Source organism: Podarcis gaigeae, assembly GCF_964106915.1.
Source record: "Podarcis gaigeae genome assembly, chromosome: 11".
Classification (NCBI taxonomy): Eukaryota; Metazoa; Chordata; class Lepidosauria; order Squamata; family Lacertidae; genus Podarcis; species Podarcis gaigeae.
Window position 1 is genome coordinate 64,200,942 of NC_139687.1, and position 18,857 is coordinate 64,219,798.

Consider the following 18,857-nt stretch of genomic DNA (forward strand, 5'->3'; position numbering starts at 1 on the left):
TCCAACTATGCTCAGAAACAAGGCCCAAACATTTTTCCTTCATGAGAAAGCAAGAATCACAGCCATGAAATGGAAGGTTTGGGGCTGCCTAGAAAAAGAAGGTGGTGCCTGAGGCCAGGGAACAATGTGGCTGGGACTCTTGCTGCAACATGGGACTCTTAATCTCAGGGACACGAGTTCAAGTCACACTTTTGGGCAAAAGGCACTGCATTGCAGGGGGCTGGAACGGATGACCCTCGACAGTTCTACGACATCAACAAGAAAACCACATATACCACCCGGAGATCCTTGAGGAAAGGTGAGACAGAAACGCAGTAAAATGAACAAGTAAGTAAAAACCCTCACCCCCACGGGAAGAAGAATGTGCAAAGCAGCCCTGAAAGGCTCCAGCGGCTCTTGAGCAGAGCAGGGTGAAAGGGATCCTTTGCAGGAAAGAGCATCGTTGCCCCATGAGCAGAGGCAGAAAAGAGCTCAGCAGCAGTCAAGTCAGATCCGGTTCTTACCTGCAGGCCTCCCGTCTCCGGCAACCAGGCGGGCAGCGAACCTTTCAGGAGGAGGAACAAAGCAAAGAAGGGGGGGGGGGGGAGAAAAGAATAAAACACCAAATTCACGAGCAGGACTTTGATGCAAAGCAGCCCCTCGGCTTTTGGGGGGGGACAGGCTCAAGACCCCCCCAAATCCCGCCTTCCCTTTCTCTAGGGGTTGACACCCCAACCCAGTTCCACTTTGAGGAGTCCCTTGCAAGCCCCCCAACTTCCCATTTATTTATTTGGGGGGGGGAGAAGAAAAAGGGTCGCGACACAAGGCAATCTTGGGGGGGGGGGAGTGCTATGGACCCCCTAAAAAAACCACGCCCTTAAAGCCTCGGGAAGCTCCCCTGCGCAGCCCCCAACGGAATCCCCCCCCCACGGCTGCATGGGATGCCTCTGACCCCCCCCCCAAAAAGACCCACCCCCGCCCCATAAATCAGGCTCCTCCCCTTCCCCCTCCCTGCTTGCTCCGGGGCAATTTGCCCCGCCCCGGTCCGCCCGGCCCACCTGTCTCCCTGGGCCTGCAGGGGGGGCGCAGATCCGGGTCGGCGGGGCCCCCGCTCGCCTCCTCGCCTTCCTCCTCCTCCTCCTCCTCGCAGCCCCGCAGGAGCAGCAGCTTCCGGGCCCCGCCCCCGCCCGCGCTCATTGGAGACCTCGGCGCCCGGCGGCCAATGGCGGGGCGCGGCTCCTGCGGCGGCCCCGCCCCCTCCACGTGCAGGTCTGTGATGACAGCGCGGTGGGCGGGGACGCGGAGGGATGAGGGCGCGCCCGATTGGGCGGCGGGACCGGGAGGGGCGGGAGCCGGGCGGCCGGCCCAGAGGGACCCTCCGAGGCCATCCAGTCCAGCCCCGCCGCCCGGAGAGGGAGCGGGCGAGGCCCGGCCGGGAGAGCAGCATCCGCTCGGCCCCTGCCCGCCCCGGAGCTGGACGTGGGAGGGGGGCTGCTCCTGCGCCTGGAGGTTCCACTCGGGCCGGCTCTGGCGCGGAAAAGCTCCGTGAATCGCCCAAATCCAGGGGGATCCTCGCAGTGCCGGCTTGACGTAGAAGCTAAACAAGCTCTAGCTTAGGGCCCCACTCTCTCGGAGGCCCCCCCAAAAATTAAAGGAAAAAAACCCTGCATGTACATTTCCAAAATATTAGATAAAGAATAAAATAAAATAAAACCTACATACAGCAACGGTGTTTTGTGTTGTGCAGGCTCCTATGATGGTAAGTAATGGCCCCCGCCTGCTAGCCTGCTCCCTAAAATATCACAATTACTTTGATAAAATACATATTTTGTTATGTGCCTTAGAGAACTATTAGGTCCATAGATTAGCATATACTGCAGTATATCTTCAACACAAAAAACAGTGACAATTTGTTGTTGACAAAGGACAGCTGGACGTATAAAGGACCCCATTACCTTCAGGAGCTGAGGGCCTCATCCAACCTTAATCCGGCCCTGGGTTACTGACATTCTCCAGGAGCTCTGAAAGGCCAGTTTGGAAGGGCTTCCCTTTGCAGAAGCCAGGCTGTTTCCTTCTTCAGCAAAATCCAATGCTTTGTAATGCTATATAGATATAGAAATGTTTTCCAGTACTTTCCCCAGAAAAGATGCTCAGCTCCTGACCTGTATTTTCCAATACTCATTTTTTTTTAATTGGTATCACACTGGCCAATGTTCTCAGGGGCAGAAGTTGCTATCAAGGGAAAGTTACCTATTTGTTCTTTGCTTCGTTCAGAATGGACTTCTTGATTCAGAGAGGCTGAAAGAGGCTCAGGAGCACCAAGCTCAGCTGGGGAACCTCCAAAACTCTTTTATACATTATATTTGGGCCTGAAAAAGAATTCACCACGGAACTCTGATGCAGCTTCCCCCAACTTGGTGTTGTGCACTACAACTCCCATCTGCCATCCACCAAGTGTTGTTTAGCTGCGCTGGCTGGGGTTGATGGGCATTGTAGTCCCGAACACCCGGAGGGCACCAGGTTGGGGAAGGCTGCCCGCTTGCCTTTGCTCTGCACGTTTCACTTGGTGAGAGCAAAACCGCAGCAGATGTTTGGGTGTTTTTAAATCCCTTTAGAAAATCCAGGTGTCATCCCGAGAGAAGAGGTGAGTCAGAGGGCTGAGGAGAGGTTGCAGCTGCGCAGCCAAAGGAAAGGGCAGCAAAAGGAGGGCAAGAGGGAGAGAGAGAGCCAGGGGCAAAAGTAAAAATAAGAAATGAGTCACCTCTTCCTGTCCTGAGCTGCCCTGGCCTTGTTGCTTTTCTCTCTGTGAGTGAGCATGTGCAGTTGCTGCTAAGCTCTCCACTGCCTTGAAGCAGGGAGACATCCACAAAGCTGAATGCTAGAAGACTCAGGATGGAGAAGGTTAATGGAGAAATCTGAGGGCTCCCTTGGACAAAAAACAAGGATGCCAGCCAGGAATCCCAGAGCAAAACAGCAGCCAGAAGGCTTGGTCTTTCTTGAAGACTGTTGCAACAGGACTCCCACCTGCCACCAGGTGGAACAAGATGGAAGCCCCAAACAAAAGAGAACCCAAACTTTTATTAGCTGCTAATCCCTGTGTTACACCCCCCCAAAACTACATCACGGTTACATCATGAAAGGGGAGGTTTGGGGGCAGTAATCTGAGCATCCTGGACCCTGCCCCATGGTTCCCCTTGCCCTCCACCAAACACCCATCAAGTGGAACAAAAGAGATATTTACATTTCCCTGTTTCCCAGCCAAGTTGGTATTTCTGAAATGGCTACCTGTCTGGCACTCTCGTATCAGGATGCCAGGAATTATCACTCAGGCAGAGGGGCTGCTGAGGAGCTGAGCTCACAGGTCTATAGGAATTTCTGTAGTTTTCCCAATGAGCCAGTGCATAGATACATTTATCAGTGAATTCTTACATTTGTATCGTGTGGCATGGCAACTGAAGAAGAGACAAAAACTGAACACAGTTACAAGTTTGGAGGTGGGCGGAAAGAACATTTATAAACCAAATGAGATCAGTAATTGTTTTCAGAGTTATTTCAAAAGACTATATGCACGAGGGCCGGAGAATGAAGGAGAAATAGATGATTTTCTTAAGAAATATGGATTACAAAAAATTTCACAACAAAGTACAATGGCCTTGAATGAGAAAATAACAGAACAGGAAATAGAGGGTGCCATTCAAAGTATGCAACTGGGGAAATCTCCAGGACCAGATGGCCTCCAGATACTATAAAGCTTTGAAGGAATGGTTGATACAACCGTTGAAGGAGGTCTGCAATGAAATTTTAGAGGGGGAAAAGGCACCCGAATCGTGGAAAGAAGCATTTATTACACTTATACCAAAAACTGAGACTGAAAAGAATCAGATTAAGAACTACCGCCCTATATCATTACTTAATGTGGATTACAAAATATTTGCTGACATTTTAGCAAAAAGACTGAAGAAAGTGTTGGTGGAAGAGATTCACAAGGACCAAGCGGGCTTTCTCCCAGGGAGACATTTGTCAGACAATGTGAGAAATATAATAGACATTATAGAACTGTTAGAAGTCAACATCAACACGAAGGCTGTACTAATATTTGTGGATGCGGAGAAAGCTTTTGATAATATCTCTTGGAGCTTTATGAAGAAGAATCTCCATGGGATGGGGGTAGGTCAAGGGTTTGAAAATGGTATAGGTGCAATATATTCTGAACAAAAAGCAAAGTTAATTGTAAATAATGTGGTTACTGAAGAACTTCCTGTAGAAAAAGGGACACGACAGGGGTGCCCAATATCACCACTGCTTTTCATATCTGTCTTGGAGGTTTTGTTAAATATGATCAGGGGGGACCAGCTGGTTAAAGGAATTCAGGTCGTAGCCAAACAATATAAACTGAGGGCCTTTGCAGATGACTTAGTATTAACTTTACAACAGCCAGACACTAGTACGAAAAGAGTTCTAGAACTAATTCAAGCTTTTGGTCAGGTAGTAGGATTCAAGTTGAATAAGCAAAAAACTAAAGTTTTGGAGAAAAACTTAACAAATGCGGAAAAAGAGAGGTTTCAAAGTGAAACTGGATTAATGGTGGCAAAGAAAGTGAAATATTTGGGGATTAAGATGACATCTAAGAATGTGAACTTATTTAAAGATAACTATGATAAATGTTGGACAGAGGTAAAGAAAGATCTAGAAATATGGTCAAATCTGAGACTTTCCTTGTTAGGCCGAATTGCTGTAATTAAGATGAATGTATTGCCTAGAATGCTATTTTTGTTTCAGACATTACAGATTGTGGACAGAATGGACTGTTTCAGGAAGTGGCAGAAAGACATATCTAAATTTGTCTGGCAGGGCAAAAAGCCCAGAATAAAATTTGAGATATTAACTGATGCAAAAGACAGAGGGGGGGTTGCCCTGCCGGACTTAAGACTGTATTATGAATCGGCAGCTTTCTGCTGGTTGAAAGACTGGCTACTTCTTGAAAATACAGACATTTTGGACTTGGAAGGATTTGATAACAGGTTTGGTTGGCATGCATATATATGGTATGACAAGGTAAAAACTCATAAAAGATTTAAAAACCATATTGTCAGGAAAGCACTATACAATGTTTGGATTCGATATAAGGACTTGTTGGAAAATAAAACCCCTAGGTGGTTGTCACCAATGGAAGCCAAGGAGGTGAAAAAACTTAACATGGAATCAAAATGGCCAAAATACTGTGAAATTTTAGAGCAAGAGAGTGGAATAATTAAATTGCAGAGTTATGAAAAAATGAAGTCTAAAGTACGAGATTGGCTTCATTACCATCAAATAATGGAGGTGTTTAAACAAGACAGGAAAATTGGTTTCCAGATGGAGAGATCAAAATTAGAAACAGAACTGTTAGAACCCAATACTAAGAATTTGTCAAGAATGTATAACCTGCTGTTGAAGTGGAGTACACTAGATGAGACAGTTAAATCAGTTATGATTAAATGGGCACAAGACATTGGTTATGACATCATGTTTGCAGACTGGGAACAGTTATGGACCACCGGTATAAAATTTACGCATGTAATGCCTTAAGAGAAAATATTATGAAAATGATTTATAGGTGGTACATGACCCCAGTCAAACTTGCAAAAATTTACCATCTGCCCAATAATAAATGCTGGAAATGTAATGCGACTGAAGGTACCTTTTATCACCTTTGGTGGACTTGCCCGAGGATTAAAGCCTTCTGGGAAATGATTTATAATGAAATTAAGAAGGTACTTAAATGTACTTTTCATAAGAAACCAGAGGCATTTCTCCTGGGCATGGTCGGCCAATTGGTGCCAAGGAAGGATAGGACGTTTTTTATGTACGCTACCACAGCAGCAAGGATCCTTTTAGCAAAGTATTGGAAGACACAAGAACTACCCACACTGGAAGAATGGCAGACGAAGGTGATTGACTACATGGGATTGGCGGAGATGACGGGCAGAATCCGGGACCAAGAAAAAGACGGTGGAAGAAGACTGGAAGAAATTTAAAGTATATCTCAAGAACTGTTGTAAAATTAATGAGTGCTAAAATGTCAAGGGAAAGGAAAATATAGAATTACAGCTGTAATTGATTAGGTATCAGAAGAAGCTAAAAAAGAAAATGAGCAATTAGTTAATTGGAGTGAGGGGTTGTTAAAGAAATTTTAAAACAGGGATGCAGAAAAGGGGAGGTAAGGGGAAGTCTGGGAAGTAAGGTTTATGAAAAAGAGGTTTTGAAATTATACATGTTTATATGTTTTGTTAGTCTATGTATTGTGTGTTGTTTTGTTTTTAATTTGTGTTGGAAAATCAATAAAAATTATTTTAAAAAAAAGGAAGTATCACTCAGGCAGAGGGGCTGCTGAGGAGCTGAGCTCACAGGTCTATAGGAATTTCTGTAGTTTTCCCAATGAGGCAGTGCATAGATACATTTATCAGTGAATTCTTACATTTGTATCGTGCAGCAGAGGCCCTTTGAATAGATAGGAAGAAACTGTGATGAAGTGTTTTGTGGGGACAAATCACAAAAGTCACAAAAGCGATTGTGCTGGTTTTGGTAGTGGGCTGCATGTGCATGATATCTGCTGGAGGGGCAACCCCCCCCCACCTATACATAAATTCCTGCAACAAGAAAAGAAAGCCGTTCTTTATGCAGCACAGAGTTAACCTGTGGAACTCCTTGCCACAGGAGGCAGTGGTGACCACCAACCCAGAGGGCTTTAAGAGGGGATTGGGCAAATTCATGGCCGAGGAGGGGGCTTGAGGGCTGCTGACCATGTCAGCTATTCTCTGCCCCTGCAGTCGGGGCAGCAATGCCTCTCAAGGCCAGCCGCTGCAAACCTAAGGAGGGCAGAGGGCTCTGGTGTTCGGATCCTGCTTTCTGGTTTCTCACAGGCAGCTGTGAGGATGGGATGCTGTTGGCCTGATCCTGCAGGCTGTTTTTATGTTCTGAGCGGGTGGTTGCTTGAGAGTGGGGGAAGACAGCATGTCAGGACACAAACTTCTTAATATTTTTTGTTGATAATTGTTTTTCCTTTCTCCGTAACCGGCTTTGAGTTGTTTGGCGTGTTTTGTTTTTACAGTCAAGCAGTGTAAAAGTTTTAAGAAATTGAGAAGAACTTTCTGACATGAAGAGTAGTTTGACTCGCTCAGAAGGTGGTGGACTCTGCCTCGTTGATTGGAGGGCCACTTGTCAGAGAGTCTTCTGTCAGCTGCGATTCCTGCCTTGCAGGGGGTTGGGCTAGATGACCTTTGGGGATCCCTTCCAACTCTACCGTTCTATGGTTGTAAATCAATGACAGCAAGCGAGGTGCTGGGACCCCGGACACCTGGGTCCTGCATTAAAGCCAGAGGAGGGGAGGGAAGCCGCAGAGCAGACACTGCTGCATGGAAATTGTACTGCTTCACCAACACACGATGGAACTGGAAGATGCAAAAGCCACCGAAGGAGAGGAAGGTGCCTTCTGCCAGGCCCTTCTTGCTGCACCTGTGGCTGCAGGAGCTGCCTTATCCCATTCAGTGTCCCCAGGGGGGCAGGGAGCTCTGCGCCCCTCGCGGGCAGCCAGGGCACAGGCAGGAGCGCTCCTTTGGCAGAGGGTTTCGACTTCCCAACCAGCCAGGCTGAAGCAGGGACCGGCTGGGCAGCAACCGTCTTACGAATCAGCCCAGGCTGCTGCAGGCAGAAAGGCAGACCAGACCGAGAGCACAACTGGAGTCCAGGACGCCCCCAAATACAGTGGTACCTCGGTTTTCCAACGTCATCCATTCCGGAAGACCGTTCGAGTTCTGAAACGTTCGAAAACTAAAAACTCAGTATGGAAGCCTGGATACAGAAAACTCAATACGGAAGCCACGTGGCATGTTCGACTTCCGAGGCGTGTTCAAAAGCCGAAGCATTTACTTCCAGTTTTTCAGCATTCGAAAACTGAAATGTTTGTCAACAGAGATGTTTGAAAGCCACGGTACCACTGTCATTCTTTGGCAGACAAGACGGCATTTTACTCATGAAGGAAAAAGCTGTTGACTAAAACTCAGGAACACTTTGTCCTCAGGGTGGTTAGATTCATTTGGGAGAGGGAAGGAGAATCTGCACATGCTCAGAGGCACTGAGCCCAAGGTACTGGAAAAACTCCTGCCCGGAAACCAATGTCCCCACTGTGGAAGGATGTGTGGATCCAGAATTGGCCTCCACAGTCACTTACGGACTCACTGTTCAAACCGTGTTTATGGAAGACAATCTTGTTTGGCTACGAGGGATTGCCAAAGAAGAAGAACCGGAAAAAGAGGTGTTAGGTAGGCAGTGTTTGAGATCAGAAAGGTGTGGCTCTGGCCCCAGAAAACTGGTGGTTCTTTGTATTCGCCCTGACCAGCTCAGTCTGAGGCTGACAGCGAAGGAAGTGCCACTTAAATTTGGAGTCCCTTCTGGGAAGTGTGCCTGACAATAAGGAAGGTCGTCACTCACCAGACTGGGGACAGCAATTGTTCCTGCTGACTGCACATAATACAGGCTCTCCGCAACGTAGCAGCTTGTGGAAGGAGGCTTGGCAGGGAAGGCGATGACTGCAGTTTGAAAGGCTTGTGTAGAATATCATGTTTTTAAACTGGAATTCAAAGGAAGGAAGGGCGCTGCTGCTCTCTAGTGACCGACAGGCAGAATTGTCTCAAAAAAGGCTTCCGAAGCCTGAGACAACAAAGCAAGAGAACTCTTCAGACGCAGCAGGGCCACTCTGTCGATCTATCTGCTTATCCTTCTGCACCTCCATTGTTGAAATGGTTTAAGCTTCCATAAAATTGTGCTCAAGCTACTGTGAAGAATTGTATTTTTTCCATTGCCCAGGTGGGGTGAGCTGAGTTTTCTGACGGAGTGACAGATTTTAGGACAGCCTTTCCAAGTGCTCACTAATGTTAATGAAGCAGCCCCCACCGCTCAGAGGCAGCGTTGCTTTTGCACACAAAGGGCTTCCTGGGCATGGACCAAAATGCCACAGGTTGGAAAAGATGGAGGCAGAGTTCTTTCAATTTTTAGCTGAAAAAGTTGGTGTGTCCTTGATACGGAAGGGGGGGGGCAAGTCTTCTTCACCTTCTTCTTCGCTACAATATATCCATTTATTTCCAATTGTCAATGTCAAAACGGACTAAAATCTATAAAAATCATAGAAAATCAACGTGCCAATTTGCTCAATTTCTCTAGGACTCCATGACACTTCCCCTGTCCTCCATAATCCCTCAAGCAAGGTGTCAAGACCCTAATCCTGTCAAATTACTCTGCCAAGCCTTTCCTCCAGGCAATGCCAGTACATGGACCATTGTCTTCTCATCACCGGTATTCAGGATGTGCTTATCTGCGCATATCTCCAGCTCTGCATATTCCCCCCTCCCTCCTCCATATGTTAATCCTGTGTAACCCAACCTCTTCTTAATGTATTCATGATGTAACTGGGATGTATTTTGCACTGTATTCTGGGGCATGGAGGGAAGTTTCAAAAGTTCATGTCACCCCTTTCTCGCTGTTCAATCTCGCCTTGAACCTGTTGCACAATAAACTTGGATCTTCTGCAGCTTGCTCCTGTCTCTGGCTGAGCTCATTTTCCTCCGCAGGGACCCGCGGACTTAGTCCGGCGAGCTGGGTGGCAGAGCAGCCTCGCACCCAGATTTTACCGTAACAGTCCTTGAGTCTTATACCAGAATCTCTCTCTCTTGGTCCTCACTCGTAGCTGAGTAAGATTGTCTTCCATGAACATGGTCATAACAGTGAGTCCATAAGAGACTATGGAGACTCTATGGAGACTCTGTCCAGGAAATTCTGGGCATGTGGCAGCCCTAATTTATATGTTGGTTCGCAGTTTGTTTGTTCAGCCTGGGTCATATTCCACTTTGGAGATGGATTTCCCATCGTCCTATGGTGAGTCTGATCTTTCTTCCTCTTTCTTGGGCGATCCCTTGTAGCTGAGTAAGATTGTCTTCCATAAACACGGTTTGAACACTGAGTCCGTAAGTGACCATGGAGGCCAATTCTGGATCCACACGTCCTTCCACAGTGGGGACATCGGTTTCTGGGCAGGAGTTGGTCACAGTGTGGATTTGCCAAGCATGCCTTCCTCTTAGCCCATTTCTCCCTTGTGGCCTGCGTTTGTGCTTCTTCAAAGCCCATGATGCCATTGGTAGAGGCTGTTCTCCAACTGGAGCACTCGGAGGCCAGTGCTTCCCAATTATCGATTTTTATAATGCATTTTTAAAAGATTTGCTTTGAGAGCGTCTTTAAAACTCTTTTGTTGTCCACCAGTATTTTGCTTTCTGTTCTTAAGTTGGGAATAGAGTAGTTGCTTTGGAAGATGATGATCAGGCATCCAAACAACATGGGAACAATATATGTAAGAACAGAAATGCATAACTGAGATGATGTATCATTTATTGTTTTTGTAACATTTAAACCAACTTTCCACCGGTAAAGCTTTAAAACATACTTTTTGTGTGTGCTGAGAATTTATTTCTTCACAAAAAGTCAGAGCAGAGAGAGGACCTCCTCCGCTGGCTACATGAATCATCCACATCCCTGCCCAAATGCCAAGAGCTAAATCAGTGGGGAGAGGAGACGACAGCAAGCGGAGCTGCCCCACTGAACTGTTTCCTTGGCGGATTGATTTGTGGGACTTAGGAGAGAGAGACCCTCATGTTGCCTCTTTGCTTTGCTTTCCATGTCCAGAGAGATAGAACGTGCAGCAGCCGGAACAATGAGGAAGGGGAGTCCACAGTAGGACAGAAGGGGTGCATGTTCTGGGGGTTCACTGTATTGGGTGCCTGAGGGTGACCAGGGTATGGTCTTGGCTCAGGGCAGGGTGCCCCTCTATGACATGCCCGGTGCCTTTATGAGGTGGCCTGGAACGCTGCCATGGGCTTCAGGTGGCCCAGAAAGGCAGCAGGGGGAGGCTTAGTTGTTGTGGGCCCACAGGCCTGGGCAGCCAAGATGGAGGTGTCCCACGATGACTCCTTCAGCTGCTACTTCTCCTGCTGCTTGGTCCCCTGGTTCCTCCTTGGTGGCAGCGTCGTCTTCTCCCTCCTCGTCTGCTTCTCCCGGAAGATTCTGCAGGGGAGGCTTCTTCCGGAGAAGAGAACCTGTCCTCTGTCTGCAGGTGCCTGGCCCAAGACGCCACAGGTGGGGGGTACCTGCCTCTGAGGCGAAATGCAGCCAGGAGTTTCATGCAACACAGGCGCACAACACTGTTGCCACATCTGCAAGAACTGACCCGGTTTAGGAACTCTGGTTCTGCACCTGAGCATGTGCAGAAAGGGCGGAAGGCAGGTCAAGGCTTTGGTGGCTCCTTAATGAGCCTGGTAGCAAGGTTAAAAGCTCCTCAAAGTGTCCTTTGCTCAGTCTGGGTGCAGTGCTCAATGAAGGATGCTTTAGGAGAAGATGGGGCATAGCTGTCAACTTTTCCCTTTTCTTGCGAGGAATCCTATTCGGAATAAGGGAATTTCCCTTTAAAAAAGGGAAAAGTTGAGAGCTATGAGACGGGGAGCGGCTGCTTCCAAGTTTAAGCTCGCCAGAGAATCCCTCCTTTCCCCCAACCTGGTGCCCTCCAGCTGTTTTGGACTCCGATTCCCATCAGCCTCAGCATCATATGGCCACACTGGCTGGGGTTGATGAGAAGAGCCGGCTGGATGAGGCCAATGGCAGGATTTGGACACAGCAGCTGGGATTCAAAAGTATTTATTGTCTCCAGCTGTGGAGGCAGAGCAGAGCCATTGTCTTTATCATGTATATACAAAATCACTGTAAACAGGCTAAAACATTAGCAGGATTCCATATACACTTGTAATGTAATCAGATGTATAGGTAACTTAGGAAGAGGAAAGATTGGAGAAGTATTGATATGCAGTTGAAAATAGAATTAAGAGGACCATGGATGGGATGGGATGGGGGAGTTAGGAAATTCAGAGTAATCTCGATATGTGGAATATGTATGATCTTTTGGTGTAAGTTTATTCTTTCTTTTTCTTTTCTCTTTCGATATTTTCTTTCTTTATGTTTGAAAATCAGATTTAAAAATTAACAAAGGCTCTTTTCCTTCCTTTGAGTAACTCTTCTCCCTCGTCTCTTCCCGACAGGCTCATCCCACGAGCAGAGACCGGCCTCAGGCAACTGTAAGAAAGCCGAAAGGTAATGCAGGGCGGGTGGCCCTGGGGACACCCCAAAATCCCAGATCCCCCAAATTGGTATCGGCACCACCAGGTGGTCCTGTTAGGAACCCATTTTGGAAGCAGGGCTGTTCAATCCAAACTCCTCTTAACTCAGCCAAGCTCTTTTCCTACTCCTCTTCCAACAACTGCTGTGGCTTTCCTGTAAGCTTCCCAACCTGCAGTCGGGCCAGATCCTGCTACTAATGGCACCCCCAAGGCCCAACTCCTGCATGCCCCAAAATTCTCCTCCCCCAACGTCCTTTCTGCTCCCTGCAATGGGGGCTTGTGGGGGTTTGGAGGAGGAGGAGGAGGGAAAGAGGCTGTCAGCAACAGCAGGTGCCTCGCAGCCAGGTGGGTCTGCATCCCACACATTCCATAGTATGCCCTGGAAGGGAGATGCACCAAGAAAAAAGCACACCAATCTCTTTGGCCAATATAAGTTTCAGTCGTGAGAGTGGTCCCTACTCGCAAATCAATAGTCAATTGTAACAAAAACTAATCCATTCATAAGTATGTATTCTGACAAGGATTACAAACTCAAATGGACTAACATCAACTTACTGGTTTCTGATCCATAATTGACTTCTGACTTCTGCTCAATCATTGAAACTAAGACCTTCACATCTCTACTCATAAACTCTTATCTCTAATTCTGTAACTAATTATTGTGTTATACATATCCTTATGAGTTTGAGTTTGTAATCCCTGTTTGAGTTTGTAATCTCTGTCTGAGGCCTCTAAATCACACATCCTTAGCCAGAGGCAGTCCCTTGCCTTAATTTTACACTTGCTGAAAAATCAAGTCACATTCTCAGAAGGAGAAGCGTGCTGGCATTGTCAGAGCTCGATGCCTGATTCAGCGAGAGAAGAGCGTGTCTGCTGCCTCTCAGGAGAGCTCAAGGCCGAGCTTTTCCTGCACAAACAAACATCCTTGACACATGCTTAATACCATCTCCCAACAATATCCGTTCATGCTCCCTTTCACAGTCTTTGCATGTCAGAAGCCTGTGCTGTCATTCCCACTCCAACAGCTCGCTCTCTTCTCCTCTGCAGACCTCCAAGGACAGCAGCCTGGGCCGGCGCGGGATGGCCCCTCGCCCAGGACCCCTCGCCAGGACCCCATCCGCCACCTGCTGTGTGCCGACCCCGCCTGCACCCTCTGCGACAGGGTGGCTGTGCAGGCCAGACGGCTGGCTTACCCCAGAGGACGGGGCCTCCCACCTTCGCCAGCACCGCTGGACCCCAACACCTCCTGCCTGGAGTATTCCAGCTGCCTAGACATGTCCAAACCGCCCGCTTCTGTCACTTTGCTCAGGAGCGACAGCGAGCCTGGCCCCACTGGTGACCTCTCCCTTTCCACTCCGGGAGCACTACCTGCGCCCCGCGAAGGTCCTCACCAGCTCAGGACACAGAAGAAGCCGAGGGCGGCGAAGAAGGCTAAGCAGGAGGGTCTCAGGGGCCTGGAGGAATGCATGTGCTGCTCTGAGGACTGGGCGGAAGAACAGGCCGCCCTCAGCACCTCCACCTTCACCTTCTCGGAGATCTCCTTCACCAGCAGGACAGACTACAGCTCCTCTTCTGCTCGCTCCAGGACATCCCTGGAAGTCACCCTCCAGCAAGTCTCTGAATGTTCGCTGCGGATCGAGAGCAGCACATCTTCCAGGCTACGGGGAGAGCCTGTGGAGGAGCAAGCCTTTGGCAGGAAGAGGAAATCCCCAGGGACCAGCCCCTCCAGAGGACGTCCCAAGAGACGAGGGCGCGCCAGGGAGAAAGGGTCTCCCCTTCTTTGTAGGAAACGGGGGTCTCTGAGGGCAGAGTTTGCTCCCACAGACACTCCCTTCCTGAAGGAGGCTGCCCGGGCAGTCTTGGAGTGGCATGTGCTTTGGAAGCGAGCCCAGCATGCCCTGGGGCTGCCCCAGTCCCTCCTGCGCTCTCTCCGGGCCTTCATGCCCGCTGCTCCAGGCTCTGCCCCTCGAAAGGCCACGGGGAACGTTGTGTCTGTGACCCAGCCTCAGGCGCCCTCCTTTCTGAGCGAGGACTCCAGGGCAAGACTCGAGAAGCACCTCCAGAAGATGGTGCGCCTCAAGCGCTGGGGGCTGCCACAGAGGGTGCGAGAGGCCCTGCAACACATGCACCCAGCCGCACCACGGAAAGCGCTCCGGAGCGAGGGCCGAGGGCTGGCGAGTTCAGGGGCCGGAGGAGCACAGCAGCAAGCCAGGGCCGTGAGCTTCAGACCCGCTGGTGCCTCTCCAGTGAAGCTCCCTCCGCCTGCCCAGAAGATGCCCGCCTCCCTGCTGAAGCCGTTCCCCCTGGGCTGGAAGTACCTGCAGCCAACAAGCCATCTCCACCCGCAGGCGGAAGCAGAGAGAGTGGCGCTTGTTCCTGAGCGGGCCCATCTCCAGGTGGCTCCCCCTTCTCGCCACGGAGCCCCCAGGCTGCAGCCTCCTGCCCCACCTCTCCCTGCTCTGGAATTTGTGGCGCCCACTGCCTTGGACGGCCTGGAGACCCACGCCCTCCGGAAGAGGCTCCAGCACCAGTGGGGCCTCCCTGGCCTCCTCCAGAGGTCCCTGCAGCGCTTCCTCCCGGCTCCTCCGCCCCGGCCACCAACCCATCGCCTCCTCGTCCCGCGGGGCTTCCAGCAAGTGCGCCCTGCCATCGGGCAGCTGCCCTGCATCCCGCCAGAGACCAAGAAGCTGCTGGAAAGCCACCTCAAGCGAGTTGTGATAGAGAGGCGCTGGGGCCTCCCCAGGCGGGTCTTGGAGTCCCTCCAGCACCTCCGGGGCCCCTCTCCTCTGCCGACAATAAAGCCCAGGGACAGGGAGAAGGTCTCTTGGCCCCAGGGAGCGAAGCGGCCTCCACCCCAAAAGCTACTCGCCCTGCCAGAGGGGGGGCCCGACTCCTCCCCAGAGAACCGCTGGGACTCCAGGCATCAGGCCTTGCAGAGGCAAGTGGCCAAGAAAGCCCTGGAGACACAACTGGGCCTCTTTTCGCCCGTGGTGCGTCTGTCACAAGAACTCAGCCGCCGAGTGGGCAGAGAGGCCCTTCCCAGGGTCCTGCCGCGGGGGCTGAGACCTCTCCGGCCGAGATCGCAGGCCTTCCCCTTCCTGGAGGAGTCTGCGCTGCAGTCGATTGAACTGAACCTCGTCCGGAAACAGCTGGCCTACCGTTGGGGGTTGCCCACCCTCTACAGGAGGTCCATGGCTCTCCTGGTCCCTGGCCCTCCCCTCTCACCTGCGGCTGGCACCACCACAGCCAGGTTTGCCGCAACAGAGACCCTCTTTGTTGGCACTGAGGTCCGGGGAGAGCTGGAGTGGCACGTCAGGAGGAAGCAGGTGCAGCACACCTGGGGGCTGCCTGGCCTGGTCCAGCGCTCCCTCCGTAACCTTCTCCTCGCCACCCCCCAGCTGTGCCACCAGAGGCGTGGGCAGGGGACTGTGACCATCCTCCAGGAGAGGCCCTTGTTCCTCCGCAAGGAAACCCGGCATAAACTGGAGCTGAATGTGCGGAAAAGGGTCGTTCTCCAGCGTTGGGGGCTGCCCAAGTTGGTACTGGAGTCCCTGCGCTTCCTCTTTCCAGAGATGCGGCTCCAGCCCCCCAGGAGGGAAGCACCCAAATCTCCCCTGGTTCTGCCTGAGGGACGCAGCCCCGGCGACCGCGACAGAGGAGGCTACCTGGGGGCTTTGGCTAGTGTCACGGCGACTCCCCGGAAGGCTCACCTGGTGGTCTTGAACCACCAGAAGATGGAGCAGCACGTGGCAAAGAGGTCCGTGGAGGTGCTCTTGGGGGTCTTCCCTCCCGTGGCCCAGCTCTCGTGGCGCCTTGCCTCGCTCTCCACGAGGCCGTTGCTCCCCCGGCTGATACGTCCCGGCCAAGGTGCCCTTCGACCTTGCAGCAGCTTCCTTCCTTTTGTCCGCCCAGAGGACGTGGGTCAGATTGAGCTAGCCGTTTGCCGGAGCCACCTGGCCTCCCTCTGGGAGCTGGGGGTTCGCTACACGGAGGTGCTGCGGGTGGTGCTCTGTGGGCCACCCGCTCGGTCTCTCGCCCCCCAGCAGATGGGCCAAGAGTTCTTGGAGGCCCAGACACCATTCCTGGCCCAGTCAGACAGAGGCGTCCTGGAGCTGTGCGTCAGGAGGAGACGGCTGCAGCACCAGTGGGGGCTGCCTGCTCTCATCCAGAGGTCACTGAGGGCCTTCATGCAAGGCTCTCCCCTCCTGCTGGCTGGCTGTAGGCCCAGGATCCAAGTGGTTGTCCTGGAACAGGAGCTGCTCTTCCTCCCGGGGACGACCTGTAACCACCTGGAGCTCCACCTGCAGAAGATGAAGCTGCAGCGGCAGTGGGGGCTTCCCAGAAGAGTCCTGCAGTCCTTGAAGATCTTTGCCCCTTTGGGTCTTCTGGGCGAGGTGGGGAGGGGCAGGCCTTGGACACAGAGGCCCCCACAGCCCCCCCTGGAACAGCTGGTGCCCGTAGGAGCCGTGGCCTTTCCCCAGGGGAGCCGGGGCCAGTTTGACATACAGGAAAAGGCCGAGGAGGAGGAGAACATCCCACAAGAGGAGGAGCAGGAGAGCAGGGAAGGGTCCTTGAGCAGAAAAGAGGTCGCAGATAAATGTAGCAGCAGCAGCAGCAGCCCAGAGAGCTGGCACGACACCGAAGAGGCTCCAACATCCCATGAGGAATGTGCCGAATATGCTGCCTCACGCCCAGCCTCCTGCGCCCACCAGGTTGGCAAGGGAAGCAGGACATGCCAGGCGCTAGAGCAAAAAGTCTTTGATGGGGACCGGGCTCTGCAGAGGACCCAGCCCAGAAGTGAAGGCAAAGGAGAGGAAGGAGGCCCACCTCAGTTCCTGCCCACAGGAGAAGGCATCTTCTTGGGCCGCCACAGGGACACTGACAAGAACCTGTCCCTGCTTGGCTCAATCGTGGAGAAGAAGCTGGGCCTACAGCAGGGGATCCATATCTGGCTGCATGACCAGGGAAGGCAGACGGAGGGGAGCCTGCCACGGGGCCACCAGGGGCCTGGCCTTCAAGAGGACCAGAGGCATGCAAAGGAAATTGGAGCTCAGCATCACTGGGGTGCCATAAGCTATGCAGGAGAAGCCGTCACTGTGAAGTGGGAAGAAACCCAGTGTTCCTTTAGTCAAGTAGCAGACTCTGCAGGGCAGGCTGGTGAGGAGGCTCAAGGCCTGGGTTCAGCCCCCACCCCCAAAGTGCAGCTGCTCCAGGCAGGCAGGATGGAGTCCCGGGTCAGGCTTGAAGAATCTTCTATAAGGGCAGCTTCATGGATGCCCTCGGAAATGGGCAGAGGGAGGAGTGGGGCGAGAGGCACAAGGCCCACCACAAAGGGGGAAGGGAGAGGCACGATCAGTCAAGATGGGTTGCTTGGAAGTGGAGAACAGAGATCGAGGGGCAAGGAGCAGAGATGGAGGAGCAAGGAACAGAGTTTGAGGAGCAGGGAGCAGAGATCAAGCAGCAAGGAGCAGAGATCAAGCAGCAGAAGTTCAAGCATTAAGGAACGGAGGTCAAGCAGCAAGGAGCAGAGATGGAGGAGCAAAGAGCAGAGATCGAGCAGCAAAGAGCAGAGATCGAGCAGCAGGGAGCAGAGATCGAGCAGCAGGGAGCAGAGATCGAGCAGCAAGGAGCAGAGATCGAGCAGCAAGGAGCAGAGATCAAGCAGCAGAAGTTCAAGCATTAAGGAACGGAGGTCAAGCAGCAAGGAGCAGAGATGGAGGAGCAAAGAGCAGAGATCGAGCAGCAAAGAGCAGAGATCGAGCAGCAGGGAGCAGAGATCGAGCAGCAAGGAGCAGAGATCAAGCAGCAAGGAGCAGAGATCAAGCAGCAGAAGTTCAAGCATTAAGGAACGGAGGTCAAGCAGCAAGGAGCAGAGATGGAGGAGCAAAGAGCAGAGATCGAGCAGCAAAGAGCAGAGATCGAGCAGCAGGGAGCAGAGATCGAGCAGCAAGGAGCAGAAGTGTAGCAGCAAGGAACGTAAGCTGAGCACAAGTGACCAGAAATCAAGCAGCAGAAAAAAGAGATCAAAAATTGGGGCCTGGATATTCTGTGGCAGAAAACAGAAATCCGAGGGCAGGGCCCAAAATTCAAGCAAGCGTCGAGGAAGGTCTCGGAGCCAAGTGCAGAGCAAACGAGGGCGCGGAGGCAACCATTTGCCAAGAGCCCAACCATAGCAGCACTGAAGGACCCAAAATTTATTTATTTACTGACATAGTTACGTTTTATATTCACGAGAGACCTCATTAAGTAAATTCTCTAGGCACCAAACAAAATAAAAAGAGAGTAAGAATCTGAGGGTTGTGTTGGAGCCATCACTGGGTTGCCATGTGTCCTCTTTTTCCGGGGTAAAATTTCTGTCCAGGTGTATTTTTCAAATTTGCCATTATGTCTCTGGCTATACTTCTCGATGAGACATAGGCATAATGGGGGGGGGGGGTGAAGACTTGCTTTCCTCTTCTCTTCTCCTGCCCCCCCCCCCCCCAGCAATGTATCACAGCTTCTACAGCCTACATATAGTTGTTGTTTAGCCATCTTAGTCGTATCCGTGACCCCATGAACCATGCCTTGGAAACTCTCACTTTCTTCTCAAAGCTCCTCCTTTTTCATGTCCATGGAGTTTTCTTGGCAAAATACTGGAGTGGTTTGCCAGTTCCTTCTCCAGGTGGATCCCATTTAGTCTGGGTGGCC

The 18,857-nt window shown here is 51.4% G+C and overlaps 3 protein-coding genes across 3 annotated transcripts in view; 1 reads left to right on the forward strand and 2 right to left on the reverse strand.

Annotated features, from left to right (window-relative positions):
* Positions 1-583, reverse strand: part of ATOSB (atos homolog B) — a 31,976-nt gene extending 31,393 nt beyond the window's left edge. Inside the window, exon 1 of the mRNA XM_083702797.1 lies at positions 504-583. The gene's annotated coding sequence lies outside the window, so the exon portion shown is untranslated. The remainder of the gene's footprint in view (positions 1-503) is intronic.
* The window catches only part of PIGO (phosphatidylinositol glycan anchor biosynthesis class O), a 111,223-nt gene that overhangs the window by 61,319 nt on the left and 31,047 nt on the right, over positions 1-18,857 (reverse strand). The gene's annotated exons all lie outside the window — the stretch shown is intronic.
* On the forward strand, positions 10,876-18,464 carry LOC310827263 (uncharacterized protein; the record flags this gene model as incomplete). Its single annotated transcript, XM_083703032.1, has 3 exons — positions 10,876-11,139; positions 12,093-12,144; positions 13,218-18,464. The coding sequence occupies 3 exons, from the start codon at positions 10,876-10,878 to the stop codon at positions 18,341-18,343; spliced, it is 5,442 nt and encodes a 1,813-aa protein (XP_083559158.1). The 3' UTR covers positions 18,344-18,464.